We start from the raw sequence: 23,483 nt of genomic DNA, 5'->3' as shown, positions 1-23,483 counted from the left end.
TTTTTAAAGAACTCAAGGTGGCTTACATCATTCTCCTGTTCCAGCTCTCAGTCTTATCCCCACAACAACAAACCTGTGAGGTTGGGCTGAGAGGCTGTGCCTGGCCCAAAGTCACCCAGTTGGCTCCATGGCTGAGCAGGGAGTAGAACCCAGATAGACGAGTCCCAGCCCCTCACTCTTAACCACTACACCACATTGGTTCTCAATTCTTCCAGGTTTGTTGTCTTGGTTATAACATGATGGGTGCCACAGGAATCTAGAACAGTATTTAAAGAAGTACTGTCTACATGCGGCGTTCTGAGACTGAATTTGCTTATTCAGTATACTCCAGTACATGTAGCTGTAGGCCTTCAACTAGGGTGGATTTGATTTAAATCAAATCAGTTTAAATTATGATTTAAATTACTAGTCAGTAAAACTAGATTTCAGTCATGCTTTTCCATACATACATGCTTTTCCAACTTCATTTAAATATTCCCAAACTGGGTCTCTTTTACAGCCAACTGCCATTATAGGTTTTCTCCTCCACAGAAAAATAGGATAAACCTCAGGCTGTACACAAAAAGATCCAAAGACTTGTGAAGTATTCTGCTCAAAAGGTTTCACTTTCATTTTTACTGCTTGCCCCTCCTCCTCCTGACACTTCACTTCTTGGGCAGATCTTTTCCACTCCCAACAATCATCTTCTAGTCATTGAATTTTTTGAAACTTCACACTTAAAGGGGGCTGATTCTGTGTACATAGATTTGCAGCGGGTTTAAGTTTTCCCCCCTCACCTCTGTGTATTTTACATTTTTGCTGCTAAGAAGCAGCATGTGAATTCTGCAGGCACACAAATTCACAGTTCTGAGAACTGTAAAACCAAGCACCTCTGAAAGAGCATGACATTGTGAATGGATTAATGGAATTAATTTACAACAAAATTCAAACATTGCGTGAATATACAGCCTCATGCTGCGTCATTAAAAACTAATCCTTATTTCATGATGAACAACCTTTGGACTATCCCATGTCTTAAATAGAAAACTATCTTTAAATTGATTTTTCCTCAAAAATCATTTTATTTAATTCTGATTTAAATTAAGAAATCAATTTGTTAAAAAAAATCATTGTTTCATCCACCCTGCCTTCAACCCATGCTAGTCCTTAAACCGTCTGAATGTCAGAGGATGAGCAATGGTGGAAGAGTTTGTTGTGAGCTACACCCAAAGACAGCACAGATTCTCTTGTGCCCTGATGATCATTTGCTGGAGAGACAGAACAAGACAAATGTCTGTGCTACTACTTTTCTCATTTGTGTGTGTGTTTCCTGTTTTATCTAAACAAGTTACACTGGACCAGAAGGTACTGTGTCACTGAATTATGCATGAGCACTTATTTTCTAATGAATTTTGGTCTGAGAAATGTCTATATCATTCAGCTACACAACTGCATATGAAGAACCTCTAACATCTGTGGAATTGTATGGCTTTCATTGGACTGTTAATGAAATGCATAGACTGAATTGGTTGATCTTTGCACAAGCAGAGTTCAAAGGTAGAGGTCTCAAAAATATAGAGGAGGTTCAATATGACATATGGCCCTTCATATGCATGCGCCCCTAGTTATATTAAAATATTTGGAAACAATATTTGTATATTTGTACCTGACATACCACATGGTCCATGTAGTTCCCCTGCTGTGAGGTTTGTATACAGATGTGAGGGGCAAGGGGAGAAGAGCTGCCTTGCTTTGAAGAAAAGTGCTTGGACTAGTTAGTAGTAAGTAGCTTGTCCTTCCCTTCATGCAGACAGAAATAGGAAAAGGCATACCTATATCTCTGAATGTAAAATAAAAGTTCCTACATAATATAATTCATCTGGATAGCATCTTGATGCCTGCCACTTTGCTTGAAGAAATATTCACATGTCAATATGTTTGTATGAACTTTCTTCACTCTTGAGTTAGTATGATAGTCTCATGAGATAAGTAATCAAAACCAAATTATTGTTCTAAATGGTTAAGGTTTGTCCATAAGACAGAGTTCTTCATTCTCTGTTTGCCATTTCTGGGACATGACAGTGTGTGAAATAGTGATCTAGTTTTTAAAAATAATGGAGACTAATATTTCTTGAGTAGTGCTTTTCACATAAGTAATTTTCTACCAGACTTCGAAGCTTTGGGTTGAATCATAAGGTTTTGTTGAACCTTGGGTGGTTGTTCATTCTATATTGTGATTTAACTATTGGTGGTTAGTCTCAAACAGTTCAGTTCACAAACCTTACAACAAAACTTTTTTTTCCCTTTGTGGTTAATATCCTAAAGTTAGGCCATAGTGCAGAGTTTGCACAAAACAACAACCCATGATTCAGCAACAACAAGAACAGCATCAAAAGAATAATCCACAGCCCTATTCTGGGTTGTCATTATGTGCAAACCTCACCTTTTTGTACTGCTATTTTCATAGGGCATATTTAAGTTGTAAATTACCAATTATGTAGCTGGAAATACCTAATTCCATAACTGGTTTTTTCAGTCACATTTTGTAAAATGGAGATGTAGTTTGCATCACTCTCATTTAATTTCTGATGTTTATTTTTTTCAGGAAGTGTGGCATTTTACATAATGATGACCTATACAATTAACGTTTTTCCAGAAGCATTGATTATGTTTGCAACTTTCTCGCTGTGGTCCCTCAATAGTGAGGATTTAGAGCAAATGGGAGAGACAATAGCAGAAACATCAGAGAACAGCTGCAATTAAATTTGCTTAACAGACCTGCTATTAGAATAGAAAGGTTTATATCTTTGAAATTCAGGTTGCTTGCAAGGGGGTGAGAGCACACCCAGAACCAAAGCAGAAGATCACTTTGCAAACTACTGAACTAATATATCCTGTAAAAGAAACCAGCAGAATTATTTTTTCTTTTAAAGCCTTGAATTTGGGATGACGTAATACTTCTGAAAAGGCTTCGTAGTAGCAAGACTTGTACTCTGTGCATGCAGATTGATGCATATTAGTCATTTAAAAGACAATTCCTTGCTAACAAGTTGTTTGCTATTAGAGTTAGCTTTTCTTTTAAGCTTGAAAATTAACTTTGATGCTCATGAGTAGGGAAGGAATGCTAGATATGGGTATTAAAGTGAATGGATGGTACAGAAGATCTAACAATTCAAACCACTCGATTCTGGCCCCAGATGTAGTCAGTGACACAGTGATGCACAATGTAATTGCACTGCATAATGTTAAGAAATTGTACTTGGGAGATGTAGTCAGTTCTGTTTCAACTTGTCATGACTTGTGACTGAGAATGGGCAGCATTATAACATCAGGCATAGCCCTCCACCTTTGAAAACTTCACTTGCATTATATTATACTGTCTTCTGATGGTAGGCAGATGCACTTGGGTTTTTAAAAAGGTTAAAAACTCAAAGGACAATTTCTTCTTAAATTTTGCTGCATGCCTTCTTTACATGCAAGTGGCTTATCCTGCTTTATAAGAGGATGGGGTCAATGTTCAGTCTGTTCTGCTACTTTACATTCTTAATGGCCTTCTATTACAGGCCTATGAAATTGAGGTGGTGGGTTAGTACTTATACATGGCGGACCTTGATATGAAACAGTTGGTGTCCTTGCTGAAGTGTAGAATCCATTTTGATTCCTGTTTATTTATGCAGCTAGTAGGTAATCTTGGGGCAGTCAAACTCTCCAAAGCAAATTGGGGATTTTACTTTTTCAAAAAAATTCTTTGTCATCCATGGACGCTTTGTAGCATAAACAGAAAGATGGGGTCTTGGCCCCTAGTAGGTTACAATCAGAGAAGTGACAGTTCAAAGAGAATGGATGGGAGAGAGGACAGATGTATGAGATTAATGTGAACAAGAAATGTTACATGGATTTTGTTGCACTGGGTGACATCTGGGAAAGTTAAGAGCTTTGTGTTCAAGGTAGATTTGAAGAGGAATTTGAACAGAAATGTGTGGCACTTTATGGGTATATGGGGAGGGAATTCAAGTTGTAAAGGGCAGTGAGTTATAATAGGAAGAAGTATGTTAAGGAAGAAGGAAACCTGATAAGAGTGATTACATTTGGAGGTGCAAAGTTTGTGGGCAGGGCTGTATGTCATAGCACTTGAAACACCTATTTTGCTGTTTGCCATTTTGCATTTTATAGGAAGTCAGTATAAAAATTTTGCAAATAAACTTTCCTCTCTTCTGTCCTCTCCACTGTTTTTCTTTTGTTCTCCCTTGGGTGGTCTTCCTAACTTAAAGAGTTCCCCCTCTCTGCTGTGGGTGAACAGAATTGAAAGCTTATTAATCATCTTCATAATCTACATACATTTACATAATTAATGCGAGTGTTTGGAATTTGCATTGGAACTAAATAGAGCATGTTCTTCTATGATGTCTCAGTGCTGAACATTACCAATGCCCATTAAAATAGAACACTGTACTTCCCAGCCAATAAACAAGTGTTCCTATGAATAATAGACTATATAATTAGCGCAGAGCTTACTCTATATCTTCTAGTTCATCACTTCTCTTAGTTCTCTTATCGGCCTTGTGAGAAGTAGGTGATTACTTTTCCCAGATGGTGAGAAAAGAGGATTGGTCAAGGGCTATGGACCATGGCTCTGTCTCCTAGCCCTGATCCAACACAGTATCACACATGGGATTGTAGAGGCTCATTCTAATGAGCATTCTAATAAGTTTATACAGCCCCTCCAAATTATATCCCACTATTAAATGAAAAATAATATATAACATGGCAAATACTTGAGAAAACCTAACAGGGTTGGTCCAAGACATTTTGCTGCCTGAGGCAAAGGATAAAAAGGTTCCCTACATATTCCCAGTTCTGCATATGGAAGTGAGCTTGACCAGCCGTTGAATTTTCCATCAACACTTAGAAACATAGAAACAGTGTGACTCAGAAGGGGTCTCCCAGGCCATCTATTCTGAGCCCCGGCTCCAGCCAGCTCCGCTCACGACATGCCCACCACTTGTAATGGGGCAGTGTTTATTACCATAGCAGGTCAATATAGAGATTTCTGGACAGGCTGTGTAGCACTCATTAGTTAGTTCTGCACTAACTAGTTGGTGTCCACTAATGGGGGAATTGCCTGGAGGCTGAGGAAGAATGGCAGGATACTAGTGCTGCTTGAGGCATTTACCTTGCTCTGTCTTTTGGTAGGATTGGCCCTGAAAACTTGACAGGGAACCAGCAATAGACATTAAGATTTTCTGAAATAAAATAAGGGAGAAACAAAGATGGAAATATTTGATTATGAGGCTGTCAACACATGAGTTGTCTCCTGCAGTGGGCAGTTACCACTGCCTATAAGCTCCTGGAATAAAGAAAATAAAGGATGAGGTGACTTACAGGGTTCTTTGAGATTTTTCCCTCCAGATATGTGAAGTACTTTCTGTAACACAGCTTTTCTCTCTTTCTCCCAAACTGTCAGAACAATTAAAGACTGAAACTAGTAGTTTCACATGTGCTGTGTTCTATGTAAATTAGTTCAGGTTTCTTTTCTTTTTTTTAATTTTTTTAAAATTAAGCTAACTTTTTCAGCAGGAGCAAACCAGAGCCTACTATGAATTGCTTCCTTCTGTGTTACAGGCCCGCTCCCTGATGGATGGGAACAAGCCATGACCCAGGATGGAGAAATTTACTACATAAACCATAAGAACAAGACCACATCTTGGCTAGATCCAAGGCTTGACCCACGCTTTGGTAAAAGTTCCTCTCGCTTAAGATTCTTTTTTTCCTCTTATTTTTTTACTTAAGACACTTTTGTACTTAGATAAATATAATCTTTTTAAACTGGAGGCCTGTAGCCCCAAGACTTGGCTGACTACTTAAAACTAACTCATGGAACCCCACCCACTCACCTTTATCTCATGTCTCCCCAGTTGACTTGTGCCTCTGCCCGCTTATGCTAACAGCACATAACCAACCTATATCTATAGTGGGTATAATCTCTCCCCAGGTACCTCTACACAGGCATCATCATCTGTCCATTGCCTCCTTGCATCCCAACCTCAGATTCATATTTTGCAGGCCATTCTAATAATACTTAGAATTTATAAAGTGTTGGACTTGCTTACCTATGTTGTCAATTATTACATTGACTCTGTAAGATAAAGGCAGCATTACCTTCCTGTTTTAGATAGAGGTCTTGGGATATTTCATGACTGTTTAGCTAAAGGTACATGGTGAGTTTAGGATAAATACAACATGTGAACAAGGAATTTCTTAGTTCCTGGTTTGGTGTCTATGCTACTCTATACTGTGATGGAAATAGGGGCAGTTGATCAGTATGTGTGTGCCTTCTTTCCACCAACCTGTCAGATTTCAGCTTCCCTTGGTCTTCCAAGTAATTTCTAGTACTTTGTCTCCCAGACAACTCTGATTTCATCCCTGTCACTACTGAGTACATGCCTTTCCTCTCTCTTGGCTGATTTTCCATTTCTTGCCCAGCAGTTACACTAGCAAACATTTGACTGTCCTTCCTTAAGATCATTGTGAACATTCTGTAACTTTTCAGGAGCTTAGCCAATGGTTGGCATGTAGAATTGATGAACAGTCAGCAATCAGGTAATACCAAGATGCAGGATTTTAGAGGGCATATTAATGTGATATAATTGGTCACATTAATATAAAATTGTGGTGAACATTTGTTTTTAAAAAAGCAACATAGATAATCTTGTATTTTCTATAAATATATATAGAATAATTCATTAAGAAATATATAATGAATAAAGCTTGGGACACACTTGACAGTGCTTTACAATGAAGAACTTTCTTTCCACTACTTTTTACTTGTCTGTTTGTTTGTTTGTTTGAAATCTGGCAACCACTAATGCCACACAATTGTTGCTGCTTTTTATATGTAGCATGTATGAGAGATCCAGGCAAACCCCATTGCAGTAAATGGTAACTATTCAACTGTGGAATATATTCAAATATACCTTTAAAAAATAAAGGATTATTTTACCACAATGAAATGTTAAGTTGTAACTTACTTTTTTGGCAACCAATTTTATAATTTAATATGTGTTTACCTATAAGCCTGTACTCGATCCTTTTGGTTTACTTTTCTTTAATTTTAGTTAATATAAAACAGATTTGTAACTGTTAGAAAAGTTGTGGGAATCTATCAGTTCCTCCCAGTGATAGATGAATGGTTTGTAGGCTTCTTAATTTCATGTTCATTGCACCCTGTGCATGCTTATTCAGATAAAAGTTCTACTTTGTTTTTTGGGGCTTACAATTAAGTATGTTCATAGTTGTAATATGGTTGGAATTCAGACAGGTAGACAGAGATTTCTATTGAAAATGGGCACATGTGCATTTTGGCCTACATGGAAATTTTGGACTCATAGTTTTGCTATGAAATATTGTAGGATTGTGTATCCCACTGTAGATTTAATCCCTGCCTGCATACATAAGTATGAATTTCTTTTTTACTCTTAACTAATAAAGATTAAAGGAAACAAATCATAGATGCATGTGTGTAGATGAAGGTTTGCCAGTGCAGTGTACAGGTAGGCCCTAGAAATGTGTTTAAGACATGTGAAGATGGGTTATTGCCTAAAGCTTCATGGAAACAGCTCTGAACTTCTTGAAGAAAAAACTACATCTGTGAAATTGCCATAAATCCGGGATGAAGGGCCTCCAGCATGTGTGATCACTTCCTCCAGAACTAGGCAAAATAATATAGGATAAGGTTAGCAAGGTTGGCTGCTATTTCTGATGGGTATATGTTCCCCACATCAGAGGCAGTTTCCTTATGTCCACCGGTTGCTGGGTGACACAATTGCATTGATGCACTACTTGTATCTGGCTGACTGGTATGTGAACTCTTAAATTCTTAGCATGAGTTGAGAGAATTCTGGAGTCCCCTTTTCCACCCTCTCCTAGCTGAAACTTCTTCATAGTGAGGAACAGAGGATTTTTAAACTTCATGGTGCACATTCCATCTCATCCACCTGGGTTGCAACACCTACGCAGTGCTAAGGAACCACCTGGTCATCTGTCTAGCAGCGTCAGGCAAACACCTACATGTATATATGTTTAAATTGCTTATCATCTGGCCTTTAGCATTTCACTTTTCAGGGCTTCTTACACTAGTGTATGGCATTCTGTTCCTTCCAACTATTACTTTACAAATGTTTTTATATGCTGGGATTCCTTCAAACCAGAGGAGGAGTCTCTGCTGGCTGCCATCTTAATTTCCCATGAATGCCTCTAGGCAGCTTATGTGTTCTTTGTGACTAGTCATGCCGATCCATGGCAGCCGTTTTATGGTTGTGGCCAGAACAGTTTCATGAATTTCCAAAATTGTCCTAAAAGTTTGCCAAACTCTGAAACAAGGAAACAAGTTTTTAACAATTCCATAACTAAAAGATTAGTAGATTAAAGCAAAACAATAAAATGAAACCAGTGCCAGCAGGGATTAAAACCAAATTCCATTGCTTTAAATGCATGTTAAAGAAAGGGTCTTTGCCTAGTGCCAAAAAGTTAATTGGAGTACATGTCAGACAGAACTCCTTGTATGTGGAATGTACTACAGATGGAGGCACTAAAACTAAAAAGGTTTCTTCTCCAGTCAGCCGCTGCTGAGCCTTGAAAGGCAAGAAAAGAACAGGTCTTCAGAGGATGATCTTAGCAAAAGAAAGCAATCATTCAGTTATATCATGGCTGTGACCGTGTTACTAAAATATTTTTAGATGTGCAACTTATGCCTGCTTTACTGTGGGAAGCAAGCAATATGGGGGAGTGCAGTTCTCCCAAGAAAGAGTCAGTAAGCTGCAAAGTATTACATCTTGGCCATGTGTTGATGATCTGAGAAGAAATTGTATTTTGTTTTGTTTTGCTTTCCTCCTTTTTCCCATGCAGTTGTTGCTTCCTCTCCCTTCCTCCTTCCTACTCCTACTTCTGACAGTTGTTAAAGACTATCTAGAGTTAGTGCAAAGGTCACAAGCTGGATACATCTCCATTCTGGAAACACATATTGGGTTTGTTGTAAAAAATGATACCTCCTTTCTCTGAGGGATGCAACTACTTGTCTTAAGCATTCAATCTGGTGCACTGTTTCAAGTTAAAAGCCTTAGTATACAAAAAGAGATGCATGCAACTGTTCTGTTTTTTGAACTGCATAGTTTCCCTTTTCGGGCCCACTGTGTATGCTTAGTCGAGACAAGCTTGAGTAAATGCCAAAAGATTTTTTAAGCATTATTTTGTGGTTGGATTTCTAATCTGTTCCAGGCCTTCTCAGTCAAAGAGCTCAACTGAAGGGGAAAGCAAAAGAGAAACACAAACATGTGGGCTTTTCTGATCTAGAGTGATGGTAAATGGAAGGCAGGCTTCCTTGAAACTGTACATTGCAGTAATGGTGGCTTTTCCACTTTCAGATAGTTGTGCCAAGGAAACTGTTCTGCTTGCAGCCTGTTCTTGACTGATCTCCTCTGACAATTTGCAGTGCACCATGGAAATCCAAAGTTAGTGACTTGGATCCTCACCTTCCGTGAACAGAACAGAATTCATGTTCACAAATAGGCCTTTTCTATGGTGCCTCCCTTTCTCCCCTGCACCACCTGAAAATTCTGGTGGCAATGGAGTAATGACCCTTGAGAAGGGTTATGGGACATAGCATGGGGAAACATTAGTGGATATGGTAGACATAGTTCGCCTACCCCTTGCTTGAATGGAAGAACAACTTAGGATAAAAGTATTTGTGCCTAGAGCGTTTATTACCCGGGGCAGCCTTATCATAAGGCCAAGGCAAAGTGGTCATCTCAGTCAGTGGCTTATGCATGCAGTGAAAGGTAAAAGAGTGAAGCATAGGCCACAATATTTTGGAAGGTTCTCCTGTACAACTGCAGTATAATGAACAACTGTGCTCTTGTGCATTTACTATTGCTTTTGGTTAAGAGCATGCAGATGAATTTCATGGTGAGCCATGCACTGTATTTTGTAGTGGAGGAGCTTGATTTTCCTTCTGATGTACCAAACTGTCTTAGTCTAATCCCATTTGGCTTCAATTCTTTGTGCCTCCAACAGTTTAGGATTACAACTCTAGGTTAAAAATAGAATGATTCAGAAGCTTTAGTTTAGGAAGAAATTTAAAATTTTGTTCACCTGAATTGAAAGTTTTTCATTGTGATCACTGAAAACAGTCCCAGCTGATTCCTTAATTAAAGAACAAAGGAGGGGAATTAATGTTAAAGTTAACAGAACTAGACTCCTCTATCCTTAGAAAACATCTACTACATAAGATGGAGATTTTAACCGCAGTAAGCTGCAAAGTTCCACAGTTCAAGAATAGGAGATATCAGATGAATTGGAGATTGGCCGTTATGGAATTCTCCTTCATAGCCAGCTAGCAAGATTAAGAAGTGGTTCTTATTTTCCTGTTTTGTTCTTTCTGGATGGAAGCACTGGTAATGAAATAAGGCATCTTGTTTGCAAATTCCAGGTTCTTCTGATTCAGCTTTTTAGAGAAGAGCTTTCAATTAATGCTGGCCATTTTAAAAGCAGGTACCTAGGTATATATAAATCGTTTGCAGAGATTTAGTGGCCTGCTTTATAAACTTGTAATATTTGAACTGGATAAAGTTACAGGGTGTCTTTCTCTCCCCCTTCCCCCCTTCCCACTTTTCTTTATGGAACATGCATTTTTATAAAAATCCTCTCTAAGTGCATTTGTGAGCCTCTCCAAGTTTAACTAGGACATAACAGGTCACTCTTCAAGAAAATGAATGGAGCGATGCTAGGTCACTTGCTACTGGTAAAGATGTGCACCTGCGTATTCCTTTTGCCTTGAATCCCATTGTGGTCCTTCAGTGCTTGAAGGAAGGAATGTGTCTGATGCTTGCCACTGTAGTGGCAGTGGCCAAGACAAATGAGCTTCTGCTGGCATGCCAGAGATCTAACAGTCAGTCTGCCGCCATCGTAAGTAATTCATTCTTTCAAACATTACTATTGGGGATCCAGCAGCTATGTGCTGCTTTAGCAACATATGAATAGGGCTATATACAGATAAGTGCATATGTTCTGTCTAGCAATCTGACTTGTTTCCAGAATTACTCTTCATATTTGGAGAATTCAGTAGCTCATAATGTTTTGCGTGTCACTACAGCTTGTGGAGGATGTTGTAAAACAATAGGCTGGTTCCAGTGTAATGTGTTCTGATCTTCTCTAAACCATAATTTAGAGCACCCTTCCCCAATCTTGTGCCTTCCAGACACATTTGGACTGCAGTGCCCAGAATTCCCTGTCAATGGCCCTGTGGGATGGGAATTCTGGGAATTGCAGTCCAAATGCCTCTGAAGGCCACCAGGTTGGGGAAGGCTGGTGTAGACAACCAGGAACAAGCCTTATGTTTATCCAACACATTCTTCCTCGTGTGTAGTATCAGCAACATATTTTGAATTATAATGAATTAGAATCCATTGTTTGAAACTGAAATGAAACCATGAGATTTTTGCATTTTGCTTAAATATTGAAGTATGTAAGGTAGCATTTTCAGAATACTGAGGAATTTCAGGATGGCAGCATGTGCCAAAGAGGTCATCCCTTTTTATAACCTGCAATTTTGTAGAACCATAACATAATTATTTGTTAATATACTTGAATGCTGTGAAGTATTCAATGTGGCATTTTGGTACCTTGTGTAGAGCTTAGAGTCTTGAGTTTATTCCCTTTCATGTATGATATAAAAAGTAAGTTCCCACCCTGTAAGACTCTGCAAATTCTTAAAGTGTGAATGGTGAATAGTAATGTGTCAGTAGCTTGAAGGACTCTAAACGGGATTTCTGGATGTGAAAAGGTGAGGGTTCTCTATTCAATAATAACAGGAGCAAACAGCAAATTTACCTAATTTTAGGGGTAGAGCTTGGATTTTTTAAAATAGGAATAAACACAGCCTTAATTATAGATACATAATTATATTGCAGTATTATAGCTATAAATAACTGCTTTGTTCAACTTGAAAGAAAACTCAGCTTTGACTTGCAACTTAATCTGTTCTTATTATGCAGCTGCAGCAGGTATGATGAAATAAAATGTTTTTTAAAACAGCAGTATCCCAGGTTCTGAATACCTTTGTAATCTTAAAGTCAGTTGCCTCTATGGATTCATGTTAAAGGCTGGGAGTTTTCCACATCCGTAACTGCAACAGGCTCTGCAGGAGCAAGGGGCAGCCTTATTATTCTGTAGCTTGAACTACGCCACAGCCTCACAATGTAGCAACTGCAAAGTTATGCACTGGATACGGAAGGTTGTCACCCAGTCATTGAGGATGGCTCTTCAGCCTTCAAACCACTTTCTCGGTTTCATGGACTTGTAGCTCTGGTGCTGACATAAAGACACACGTCCTCTTTTCCTATTATAGATAAAATTTAGGGGGCATAAAATTTTGTGAGAAATGAATGTGTAGTGCACTGAGATACTTGTTGTTGTTGTTAGTCGCCAAGTTGTGTCCGACCCATCGCGACCCCATGGACAACATTTCTCCAGGCCTTCCTGTCCTCCACCATCCCCTGGAGTCCACTCAAGCTCACACCAGCTGCTTCAGTGATTCCATCTAGCCACCTCATCCTCTGCCGTCCCCTTCTTCTTTTGCCATCTATTGTTCCCAGCATTAGGCTCTTCTCCAGTGAGTCCTTCTTTCTCATTAGGTGGCCAAAGTATTTGAGTTTCATCTTCAGGATCTGGCCTTCTAAAGAGCAGTCAGGGTTGATCTCCTCTAGGACTGACCAGTTTGATGGCCTTGAGGTCCAAGGGACTCGCAGGAGTCTCCTCCAGCACCACAATTCAAAGGCCTCAATCCTTTGGCGCACAGCCTTCCTTATGGTCCAGCTTTCACAGCCATAAATTGCAACTGGGAAAACCATAGCTTTGACTATGGCACTTTTGTTGGCAGGGTGATGTCTCTGCTTTTTAGTTTGTTGTCTAGATTGCCATAGCTTTCCTCCCCAGGAACGAGCGTCTTTTAATTTCTTGGCTGCAGCTCCCGTCTGCGGTGGTCTTGGAGCCCAGGAAAATAAGATCTGTCACTACCTCCATTTCTTCCCCATCTATTTGCCAGGAAGTGATAGGACCAGATGCCATGATCTTAGTTTTCTTAATGTTGAGTTTCAAGCCAACTTTTGCACTCTCCTCCTTCACCCGCATCAAGAGGCTCTTTAGTTCCTCTTCACTTTCTGCCATTAGAGTGGTATCATCTGCATATCTGAGGTTGTTGATATTTCTCCCAGCAATCTTAATTCCAACTGGTGATTCATCTAGCCCCGCCTTTCTCATGATGTGCTCTGCATATAAGTTAAATAGGCTGGGTGACAGTATACAGCCTTGCCGAACTGCTTTCTCAATTTTGAACCAATCAGTGGTTCCGTGTCCAGTTCTCACTGTTGCTTCTTGACCTGCATATAGGTTATATGAAGGCCTGTATGGATTTACTTATTGCAAACTAGGGTCAGTGTTTAGCAAATGATTGCAAATACAGCCTTGCCAAACTCCTTTCTCAATTTTGAACCAATCAGTGGTTCTGTGTCCAGTTCTCACTGTTACTTCTTGACCCACGTATAGGTTTCTCAAGAGACAAATAAGATGGTCTGGTACTCCCATCTCTTTAAGAACTTGCCACAATTTGTTGTGATCCACACAATCAAAGGCTTTAGCATAGTCAATGAAGCAGAAGTAGATGTTTTTCTGGAACCCCCTAGCTTTCTCCATGATCCAGCATATGTTGGCAATTTGATCTCTAGTTCCTCTGCCTCTTCGAAATCCTGCCTATACTTCTGGTAGTTCTCGGTCCACATACTGCTGGAGCCTAGTTTGTAGGATTTTGAGCATAACTTTGCTAGCATGTGAAATGAGTGCAATGGTGCGGTAGTTTGAACATTCTTTGGCATTGCCCTTCTTTGGGATGGGAATGTAAACTGACCTTTTCCAGTCCTGTGACCACTGTTGAGCTTTCCAAATTTGCTGGCATATTGAGTGTAGCACTTTTACTGCATCGTCTTTTAAGATTTTGAATAGCTCAGCTGGAATACTGTTGCCTCCACTAGCTTTGTTGTTGCTCAGACTTCCCAAGGCCCATTTGACATCACATTCCAATTAACTATCAAACATCTGCTGTGGGATGTTTGATAGATACCAAGATATTCTTGGAATATCACCTTAAAGCAACATTAATGACTGGGCAAAACATTTGTAGGTTTCAGTTCTACAAATACAGTGTAAAAAGCTATGTATTCCATCTTAGTTACACTTGATGGTGTACATACATGTTAAGATGACAGCTAAGTTGGTGAAAACCACTGCTATTCTTGCACAGTAATGCCAAATTGTAAAAACTCATTCTAAGTTGGTGTACTGTGCTGATGCTGCAAAGTTCAACAGCTTAGTCATAAATTCTATGATGTGTTCTTTGTGGCAAATACAAGGGGACCAGTTCTTAATTGAATTATACAAACACTGAAAGCCTTATGTAAAAGAAGCAAACATTCCTGGAACCTGCCTACGTCTGCTCTGCATCAAATGCTTATTAAATTAAAAAAGTCCCCAATTTTGCATTGTTACTGATATAAACGGCGTTAAATATTGCACTTTATAGTATGAGTATGGAATAGTATCCTTTTCTCTGTCATGTTAGTTCTTTCTGGACATGGGAGAATTTAGGGGAACATTCACAAATGTGTGTTTTCTTCTGTTGGTATTCTGAACTGTATAGTCCTAAAAGGGCTAATTCACTGCCCTGGTTCGCACAACACAACAACCTAGCATGTGCAGAGAGATATAGTTCCTCCCAGACTGCTTTCTTCATGTTGGCTTGCTTTTTTTCTAACAAACCAATCCTGAGATTTCATAGTCTATAGTAAGATTTGTTTCACTCATGTTGGGTTGGCATATCATCCAGACCTGGATGACTGTTCCCACTGTGAGTTGTGGGCAATGGTGAGTGAGCCACTTTGGAAGAGTAACAAAAAAAACTTTGGCTGAGTTCACCAGAGCCAGCTGCCCCACCAGTACCCAAGTGTTAATGATGATTTATAAAGTTCTAAATGATTTAGGGCAGGGGTCTCAAACTCGCGGCCCGTGGGCCAATTGCCAGGATGAGCGGGGCACAGGGGAGGGGCCCTGTGGCCTTCAAAGTGCCAGCAGCGCCCGGGCCGGCCTCCGGGAGTGACGCAGGATGAGCGGCCCACCACCACCGTGGTGGTGGAATACTTGATGCGGCCCAGCCTCACCCAGACTCTACTTCCAGCGGCCCCCAGGTAACTTGAGTTTGAGACCCCTGATTTAGGGCATAGGTATCTGAAGGAGCATCTCCTTCCTTACACACCTGCCCAACCCCTAAGATCTGGGTCTGAGGTGGTTCTTCAGAAGCCTTCTTTGAAGGAGATTAGAAGGGTGGCTACCTGGAGAAGGGCCTTTTCTGTGGTGGCTCCCCAGCTCAGGAACCTGCTTTTCAGAGAGGTGCGCCTTGCACTGACTCTGTCCATTTTGGTGCCACGCCAAAACCTTTTTATTTACCCTGTATTTTAAGAATTAATTATGATTTTAATACTGGTTTTATTAGGCTTACATTCTATTGTATATTTACCCTATCACATTGCATTGTTGTCCTGAGACTCTTGTAAAGGACAGGATAAAAATGCTTTAAATAAATAAATATAAATAAATAATAGGGTAACCATAACTGGCTTGGGGTCCTCTGTTGCATTTCAGAGCCATTTTAACTTGTGTGTGTGTTTTCTCCCAATTTGACAGCCACTGAGAGTCCTGAAGTGCCCAAGGAATTTTTTAAAAACTGCCCTAAATGTGCAAATTGTATGATTTTGTAGGTGCATTTATGCAAGTACCAAAATGGAAACTTTGCCAGGGAAGTGCCTGAGCAATATCTGCTGTCAAAATGCAGCAGCTGCCAACCAGTGAAGGTCCCAACTGGTACTTTGTTTTTACAATTGGTCTTGTGTTGAGCACTGTCGAAAGAAGAACTGTCAATTCAAAGCAAAGACACAAGTGATCTTTGCTTGTGAAAAGTGTTCAATGTTCCCTTGAAAGCTTCCAGTTTCCCCAGTGTTTCCACTCCTTCTCAAAACTCTAGGTACTCAGGAAGATGCAAAAGTGCAGCCCACCACTTTTCACAAGAGCAAGTATATCTGAAAGCTACCTGTCAAAACTCTTGCTCTTTTTAATAGGCCCTCTTTGCCTGAACATATGCAGGCATGAATGCAAAAAAAGAAGAGGAAAAGCTGTGGCAGCCAGAATGGTTCCTGATTGTGGTGGGAAGAGTGACTTGAGCTACAAAGTCTCTTGGATTGTCATCTGGTGGATAGGAAGGAAGGAGGGAGTTGTCGAGCCTGATTGTCAGTTGGGTACAATTTTGTTCTTGCAATGGCCAAGCTGCTCTGCTCTATTGGCAGAGTGGGTTGGTGTGATGTGCAAACCTGTCCCATGTGGTATTTGAACAGGTTGCCTATCTTGGTGTAATACTGGATAACTGTAATGTAAACCCAAACTCCTGTGATCACTATGAATTTCTCTTTGGAGATTCACTTTTGTCTTTCTAGACTGTTTATCCCTGGCATTCAAGTTCAGTAAAGAACTTGAGTGTCCAGAGCAAGAGAATTCTCAGTGCTTTATCTCTTATGTTTGCCTGCAATCCTTTGTATAGTTTCTCAGGAGTAATGTCCATTGAATTTTGTGGGTCTGCCTTCCAAGCACTCATGTTTCTGCAAGACGTTTCATGACTTGTTTTTTCCATTTGGTGGCTCTTGCCTGTAAGCAGAATAAAAATATATTGTGTTCCCTTTTGATATGAATAGAAAGGCATTCTAGTACTTTGGTTCTGACTATAGAATATGCTTAAAACATGGAATGCACTACAGCCAATATACAAATATGCAGCAGAAAATTGACAAGACAGTGTTCTGTCAGCATATGTTAAAATGTGTAGCTCTTTTAAGAAATATGAGAGAGGTGAACTGTGTATTAAAAATGCTATTTCCTTCACCCCTTGTTCCAAATCCCTCTTTCCTCTTAAATCCCTCTCTTTCCTCTGAGAAACAAAAGACTTGCTTTTCTGCCTGTGAGGTCTTAGCCACTTGCCCTGTGTGTGGATGTAGAGCCCCATATTTAAATGCTTCCCCATACCCATGAAAGTAAAGAAAGGAAATGGGTAAATCCAAGCTGTAGCTGGTAATGGATGTTATTTTTGTGCTTTCCTTTCCTCAATTTAGGTAGTGTTTAAAAATGAACTAAGCATTTAAACATCATTAAAAGCCTTGTTTGAGCCTCTTAGAATGGCATTGAAAGTACAAGTTTGCTTCATGTGAAAGTTACAGAGCTAAAACTTTATTTGTATAGCTTTTGTTGTGCTAGACTCTCTCCTTTAATTAGTCATGGATTCTTCCTTTCTCACCAGCCAAATGTTTGCTAGGTTGAATGTTCAGTTTATGGCACAAACATACATTTCTGAAAGCTATACCTCTGGCTGGCCATTTGAAAGAGTTTTTAATCCTGTGCAAAATCTCTTAATTTTCTACCTTCTGCTTCATTTGCAGACTGAAGACTGCAATCTCAGATGCACACACATGCACTTTTCTGATTGCATTGTGAACATCTCCCCTTTTGCATTTCTAAAAGTACTTGCCTTTTCCTAAAACGATATTAAACCTTTGACTCTTCCATTTTTCTAATGCAAAGGTGCTTAGGCTGAGAGCACTTTTTTGCTAGTGCCTTGTGCTTTTATTTGTCTTTGTAGGAGATGTTCCTGGAGGAATTGTGCTCATAAACGTTAATCATTGTGCATCTTGGGACTAGATGGAAATATGTTCAAGGAATTGAAAGTGTTTGGTTATTTTTGCCACATACCTATAAATAGCCTGGATTTGATCTACAGCCCAGTAGAGCTGGCTGATGGTTGTCTATTTACAACCGAAATGGAAACTGGCACAATTTCTACTTGAGCCTATATTTATCGTAAATGTATTTTGTTTCTATGACCTAGGCGCAGCCCAGTTGGCGAAAATGTGTAATCGGAACAGCAGACTTGCTGTCCAAGTGCTTCATTAGTTTAAACTGACTTGATGTAAACCAAATTGTGAAGTGAGTCTCCCTTCAAAGAAGCTCTCATCTCGGTGCTCTGCTTTCTCTCCAGTGTCATAGTTCTGAATTCAGTTTGTTCACCCCTGTTAGTAGACACTTCTGTTCTGGTTGAAACTGTATCGGAAGATAGTTTCACTGGGCAAAAGAGAGAGATGGATGACTGACTATTTAGCATATCCAAATAAAAGTGCATGTTATGGTCATGATCTGAGAAATTCCTTTTCATTCATTCAAACAAGGTTGCATGTATATTTGGGCACTTTGAATTTCAGGTATATGTCCTCTACATAATTTATGCTTGGTCATTATGAGCAACTAAATTTCAAAAGTGACTTGTTCAGCAGTCCATAGCCTTTGTTTTTGAGATTTACTGAGCCTTTGACCTGATATTGGTTTATATTATCTGACAGGATACTTCAGTTATATGATCCCTTATTGGTTAAAGTACTTCTATGTGTTGAATGCTGGAAATGTCAGCACAAAGCCAACCCAGTGTAAGGCAGTTAATACAATTTGCCTTTTTATAGCTAGTTGACATTCAATAAGAAGTCCTTTTTTTCAAAAAAGTATCTTTTATATTTACAAACAGGAACTCCATGTCTTGCTTATTTTATAACTATTTGCTTTCTTTGTTTTTTGTTTCTTTTTCCACTTCTGCTTCTGAATATTCTGCATAGCAACTTAATGTGAACTGCTCAACTATCATAAAATGTGCAAAGGGACAAAAACATGTTAGTCTTCTAGTTACACTGAGGTGGGTACTAAGAAGAGAAACTGTCAGGTTCAAAGCATACAAGCAAGTAACAGTTTTAGATCCAAATTATGTGAGTATAGATGCATCTGTAGATGACTCTTGATTGTATGAATCACATCATTTAGAGTTGAAAACAGTCTTTCTACTATATTTTGACATGACACATGGTGAGTAAATGCACTGTACTAGTGGCTTGTTAGAGCCTTCTTACAGTTTGGATTTGGAGCAGCCATGACACAGATATTTTGGTGATAGTTCATTTGTGCAGTGGACAGTACTAGTGTTTGGTGTGTCAGCTTTCACTTCCATTATATATAACAGAGATGCAGGTAAGAACACAGAATTTAAGTGGCCCACTAGATCACTCCAAAAATGGTCAGCATAAATAAAACAACCTGAAGTGCAAACTTGACCTGCAACACATTAAGCAAAGACTTAAGAGCTCTTAACTAAATTTCATAGCTTGATTGCTGCAGTCCTCACATGTGTTCCTTAAAAACCCTGAATGGTCACTTCAAACTGAATTAAAGTCTTGTCCTCGTCACAAAAGTTGTCTTTATCATTTTCAAGGCAACCACTTTAGCTATTTTGAGTAACCCTTCTTTTTCCATGTACAGGGTCATGGTGATTTATTCTTTGTTTTATTCTTAGTTTTCTGTTGGTAGGATGTGTTCATTTATCATGAACCATCTTTCTGGAAAAGAAAGTATGCATCTTCTTACGAATATTTTTTTCAGTCTTTCAAAGGCCGCCAAGCTTTCTGTTTGAAAGCCAGGGATTTAGGTAGTTTTGCATGTTTAAGATAAAACATATTTGGCATGCTGGATAAACTTCTTGGGAATATATACATATTTGCACAAGCTTGCTAACTTCCATCAACTATTTGCTAAATATAGTTGGCAACAATTATTTTCAGGCGATTGGAATTTGAGAAATCTTGGGAAGAACTGCAGAGATACAACAAAAATGTAAGAAAGTGATGGGTGCAGATGCTATGCCCTCAGACGCCACTGTGGATGCTCCCAGAACATGTTCAAACTCTGCTGTACAGTAATGAGGGCTAGAACATTTTTTAAGAAATAACAAAGCAGCCATTCTTCTCAAACCCGATTGTCAGAATCTGAGCAGGTCTGTTGATAAGCAAATACAAATTAATAACAAGCTTGAGGTGCCTGCATTGAGCATGAGGCCAACGGCCTTCTTGGCCCCTTCCAACTTTACTATTCTAAGTTTCACCCATTTTGAAGTAAAACAGTCTATATTTAAGCAGCTACATGCCATCTCTTTCATCAAAACTTTATCCATAAGGCAGGTCACATGTAGAAATGAAATTATTACATATGCTTCTGCATCTTGGGATCTGGTGATGTACTTGGAAATGTGTTCTAGTAATGATCTTTTTGAATTATGGCTTAAGTTGCTTTAAAATGTCTGCCCTATTGCTTGCCTCCACAGCTATGAGCCAGAGAATCAGCCAAAATGCTCCAGTGAAGCCACCTCCACTAGCCCCCCAAAGTCCACCTGGTGGAGTTCTGGGGGGTGGCAACTCCAGCCAACAGCAGCAGATGAGGCTGCAACAGCTGCAGATGGAAAAAGAGAGATTGCGACTGAAGCATCAAGAACTGCTTCGGCAGGTGAGGCCACAGGTTAGAAACACACTTCCACTATAATATAATCTGTTGTGTGTGCATGTGTGACTTTGTGCTCATCAACATTGTAGTTCCAGCAAGTATCAGCAATTTGCTTCTTTAGTGTAGAAGATAAAGATTCTGACTTGTTTGTTCTACATAAATAGATTTCCTCTTGGATAAATATCCCAAGCAAGCACCACTGAAGCAAGCCAACAGACTGTCATAGCTATGACTGTATCTCAGGGACTGTGACTTTGTTAGAATATTTCTGTTTGAGTACTGGGGGCTGGGGGCAGGGGATGTTTCCTGTGATCTGTGGCATAAGGGATGTACCCTACCATTGGCAGTTTTTTCTTCACTTACAACTTCCACGTGGACAATAACCCACTGGGCTGCTATGCAGTTAATGCTCTGCATGGACAATTCTGTTCATACCAAATTTTTCAGCTTCTTGGTGGAAGGCACCTTTGACATGCATGGAAACCTGGCCTTGCTATATTTCAGCCTCTATTCCTTTGTGGTCTAAATACTTTTTTCACACAGTCCATAAAAACAAAGATGTTCTTCAAAAGGATATGGTCCATCATTTTGTATCTAGCAGAAGATAATCAGGTGCTTCTAACAGCTCACAAGCAAACCATGAAGATCCTGGCCTTGATGCCTGCTCTGTGGTATTCAGAAATAAAATCCTGCTGCATAGGAAGTTTCCATTTAGTTCTCATAGCCTACAGCTATTGATAGAAATGTCCTCTGAATTTGTCTAACTCTTGAAAAGCCATCTAAGCCACTATCCTTTTAGTTCTGTGAGTTAAATATGAATTGTAGCTTGAAAGAACCCAAGTCTGTTCAGGAGTATTCCTGATTATGTATTCTTTCTCTGGGCTTATTTGGGCATCTTGGACAAATCCTGGAACTATTTAAAGACAATATATAGTATTTTTGCTTGCTTGTAGGCAGCTGGGAAAGTTAGATTGTCACCATAGCATTTTGCTAACCTTTGACAGCTGATAATGATTGTAGCAGAGTGCATGTGAATGGGCTAATTATATACACATCCCATTATGAACCCTTCCTCTGATTCATGTGACAGAAGGTGGTGGTGGGTGAGGGGACAGGGAACTCAACCATGCTAGGCAATGTCAATATTGTTGCAGGTAATTTTCAAGAGCTTTCTTAAGAGCAACTGGATTGAGTGTCTTCACTTTAATTTAGAAATGTAATAGCATAATAAAACAGTTTTTAAAACGTGTATACTTTTTCCTACAGGGTTCAAAGTAGCTAGATTTGTTGCTTTCATCATCATCATTATTTTAATCCTGGAGGCGTTAGACCAAAGGGACAATTAAGTTTATTATCTAGAACTGTTGCTCTCAATCAGTGCTTCCTCTCCTAGATCTTTCGCTAATGATTGATTAGCTCCTCATCTCAGATGTCTGGCATCACTTTTTGTGAGGTTATGGGGCATTGCACACATCCTAACCTCTTTGAAAAAATCCTTTTAAACTTCTTTTCCCCTTCTGTTTGGGTGATGGGTCCTGCATCATACAATATTTTCATAATCTTGGAGATCACTTCCTCAGGCTTTTGTCTTCATCACCTCTTGCTTTTTCTGCCCTTATTCTGGAGTCTAACTCTCTCTCTACCTTCTATACTGAAGGAATATTTATAGGGATAACTACTTGGTGTAAGCTGGATCATTGTGGAATGTATCACCCCTTAAAACAAAACGCATTTATGATTGTCTCCAGGCAAGTTAAAAAATAAGGGCTTTTCAGCTGAAATGTCTAAGCTTTTCCTGTAACTGCTTTGCTATTAATCCTGAAACAAACTCATATGCAGCCATGCCAGCATGCTTTTAGATAAGGCTTCTAATTTTGGATTTCTTTTCTTCAGTAACTTCTTCTTGAGAAGTTGACTAACGTTAGGTCAGGCAGCGTTCGCTACCTTGATGTCTCCTCTTTATTCCCTAAGTGTGAAGCAACATGTCCCCATGTGCTCTGTAAGCACTTCTAAGCGTCTTGTTCCATTGTGCAGCAGCTTTTGTCAGCTTTTAACTCCCTTATCCTTTGTCATCTTTGGCTGTCGCAGGAACTTGCCTCTTCAGAATGCTAAAAGGGTGGTGTATGTTTCAAGTCAGCCTACCCATCCCAACCATGAGCAGCAAAAAGTAATGTTTATCCATCTTATTTCTTTTACTCTTAGGCATTGCGGAATATCAATCCCAGCACAGCAAATTCTCCAAAACGTCAGGTAGGCTCCTAACAAACATTTCAGCAAAATAAGAAACACTTTTTTTTACTTGGATCAGCTACGTGAGGTGCTTGGGCTACGTAAAGCTTCTTTTATGTTTTATAACCTGCTAGTAATCCCAGCATGCTTGAAAAGGAGCTCTGTGCAACTCAAAGGCTTGCTTCTGGTATTTTAAGGAATAGGTTGTTAAATAAAAGGTCTCTACACTTGCTCTGTTTTTTTCAAACGTAATGCTGTGGTTTCCAGATAGCATGTCTTATTTGCTAATGATGGGCTGGCATAGGCCTGAAGAGAAAGCTCTGTCAAGTTCTCTCTTGGGCACATGTGACTTCACCACTCCTAAAATGTTCCAGCTGGCCCATAAAGACAAGATCTCTATTCTGACTTCAAGAGTCTACACTGCATCAACCGTTTTCCATGTGCCAGAAACTTGATGTTCTCCCAGTTAATCTTGCAATCCTTCCTTCTCCAGCAGCATTAGAACTTCTTGCTGACCTACATGAGCAGAGCCATAAAACTGGAATGATCAAATCAGCTATAACTGGACACTTTGGTATTAACTGCTTTTTCTCCTTTCAGATTTGCTACATACGTGTGTCTCATTTGATATTCCACATAAGGCTCCAGTGCGACTGCCCTACAGCATGGATGTTTAGTGAAAAGCATATTAAACAGCCATGTAACATTGGCCTGGTACAACTCAAAGTCCTTTCCTTTCGCCATAGCAGAGATGATGTTTCTTTTTC

The 23,483-nt window shown here is 39.6% G+C and overlaps 1 protein-coding gene across 8 annotated transcripts in view; it reads left to right on the top strand.

Annotated features, from left to right (window-relative positions):
• YAP1 (Yes1 associated transcriptional regulator) overlaps nucleotides 1-23,483 on the top strand; it is a 108,083-nt gene that overhangs the window by 59,573 nt on the left and 25,027 nt on the right. Inside the window, exons 4-6 of one of the 8 annotated variants that reach the window (XM_044441529.1) lie at nucleotides 5,602-5,715; nucleotides 20,312-20,502; nucleotides 22,690-22,737. In XM_044441529.1, the coding sequence (XP_044297464.1) occupies nucleotides 5,602-5,715; nucleotides 20,312-20,502; nucleotides 22,690-22,737 (353 nt within the window). The remainder of the gene's footprint in view (nucleotides 1-5,601; nucleotides 5,716-20,311; nucleotides 20,503-22,689; nucleotides 22,738-23,483) is intronic. The other 7 variants (XM_044441530.1, XM_044441533.1, XM_044441531.1 and 4 more) reach the window with 7 other exon arrangements.

The sequence above is a fragment of the Varanus komodoensis genome, unplaced genomic scaffold (genome assembly GCF_004798865.1).
Source record: "Varanus komodoensis strain SLA01 unplaced genomic scaffold, ASM479886v1 scaffold4, whole genome shotgun sequence".
NCBI classification, from domain to species: domain Eukaryota; kingdom Metazoa; phylum Chordata; class Lepidosauria; order Squamata; family Varanidae; genus Varanus; species Varanus komodoensis.
This window is presented reverse-complemented; position numbering and strand designations above follow the sequence as displayed.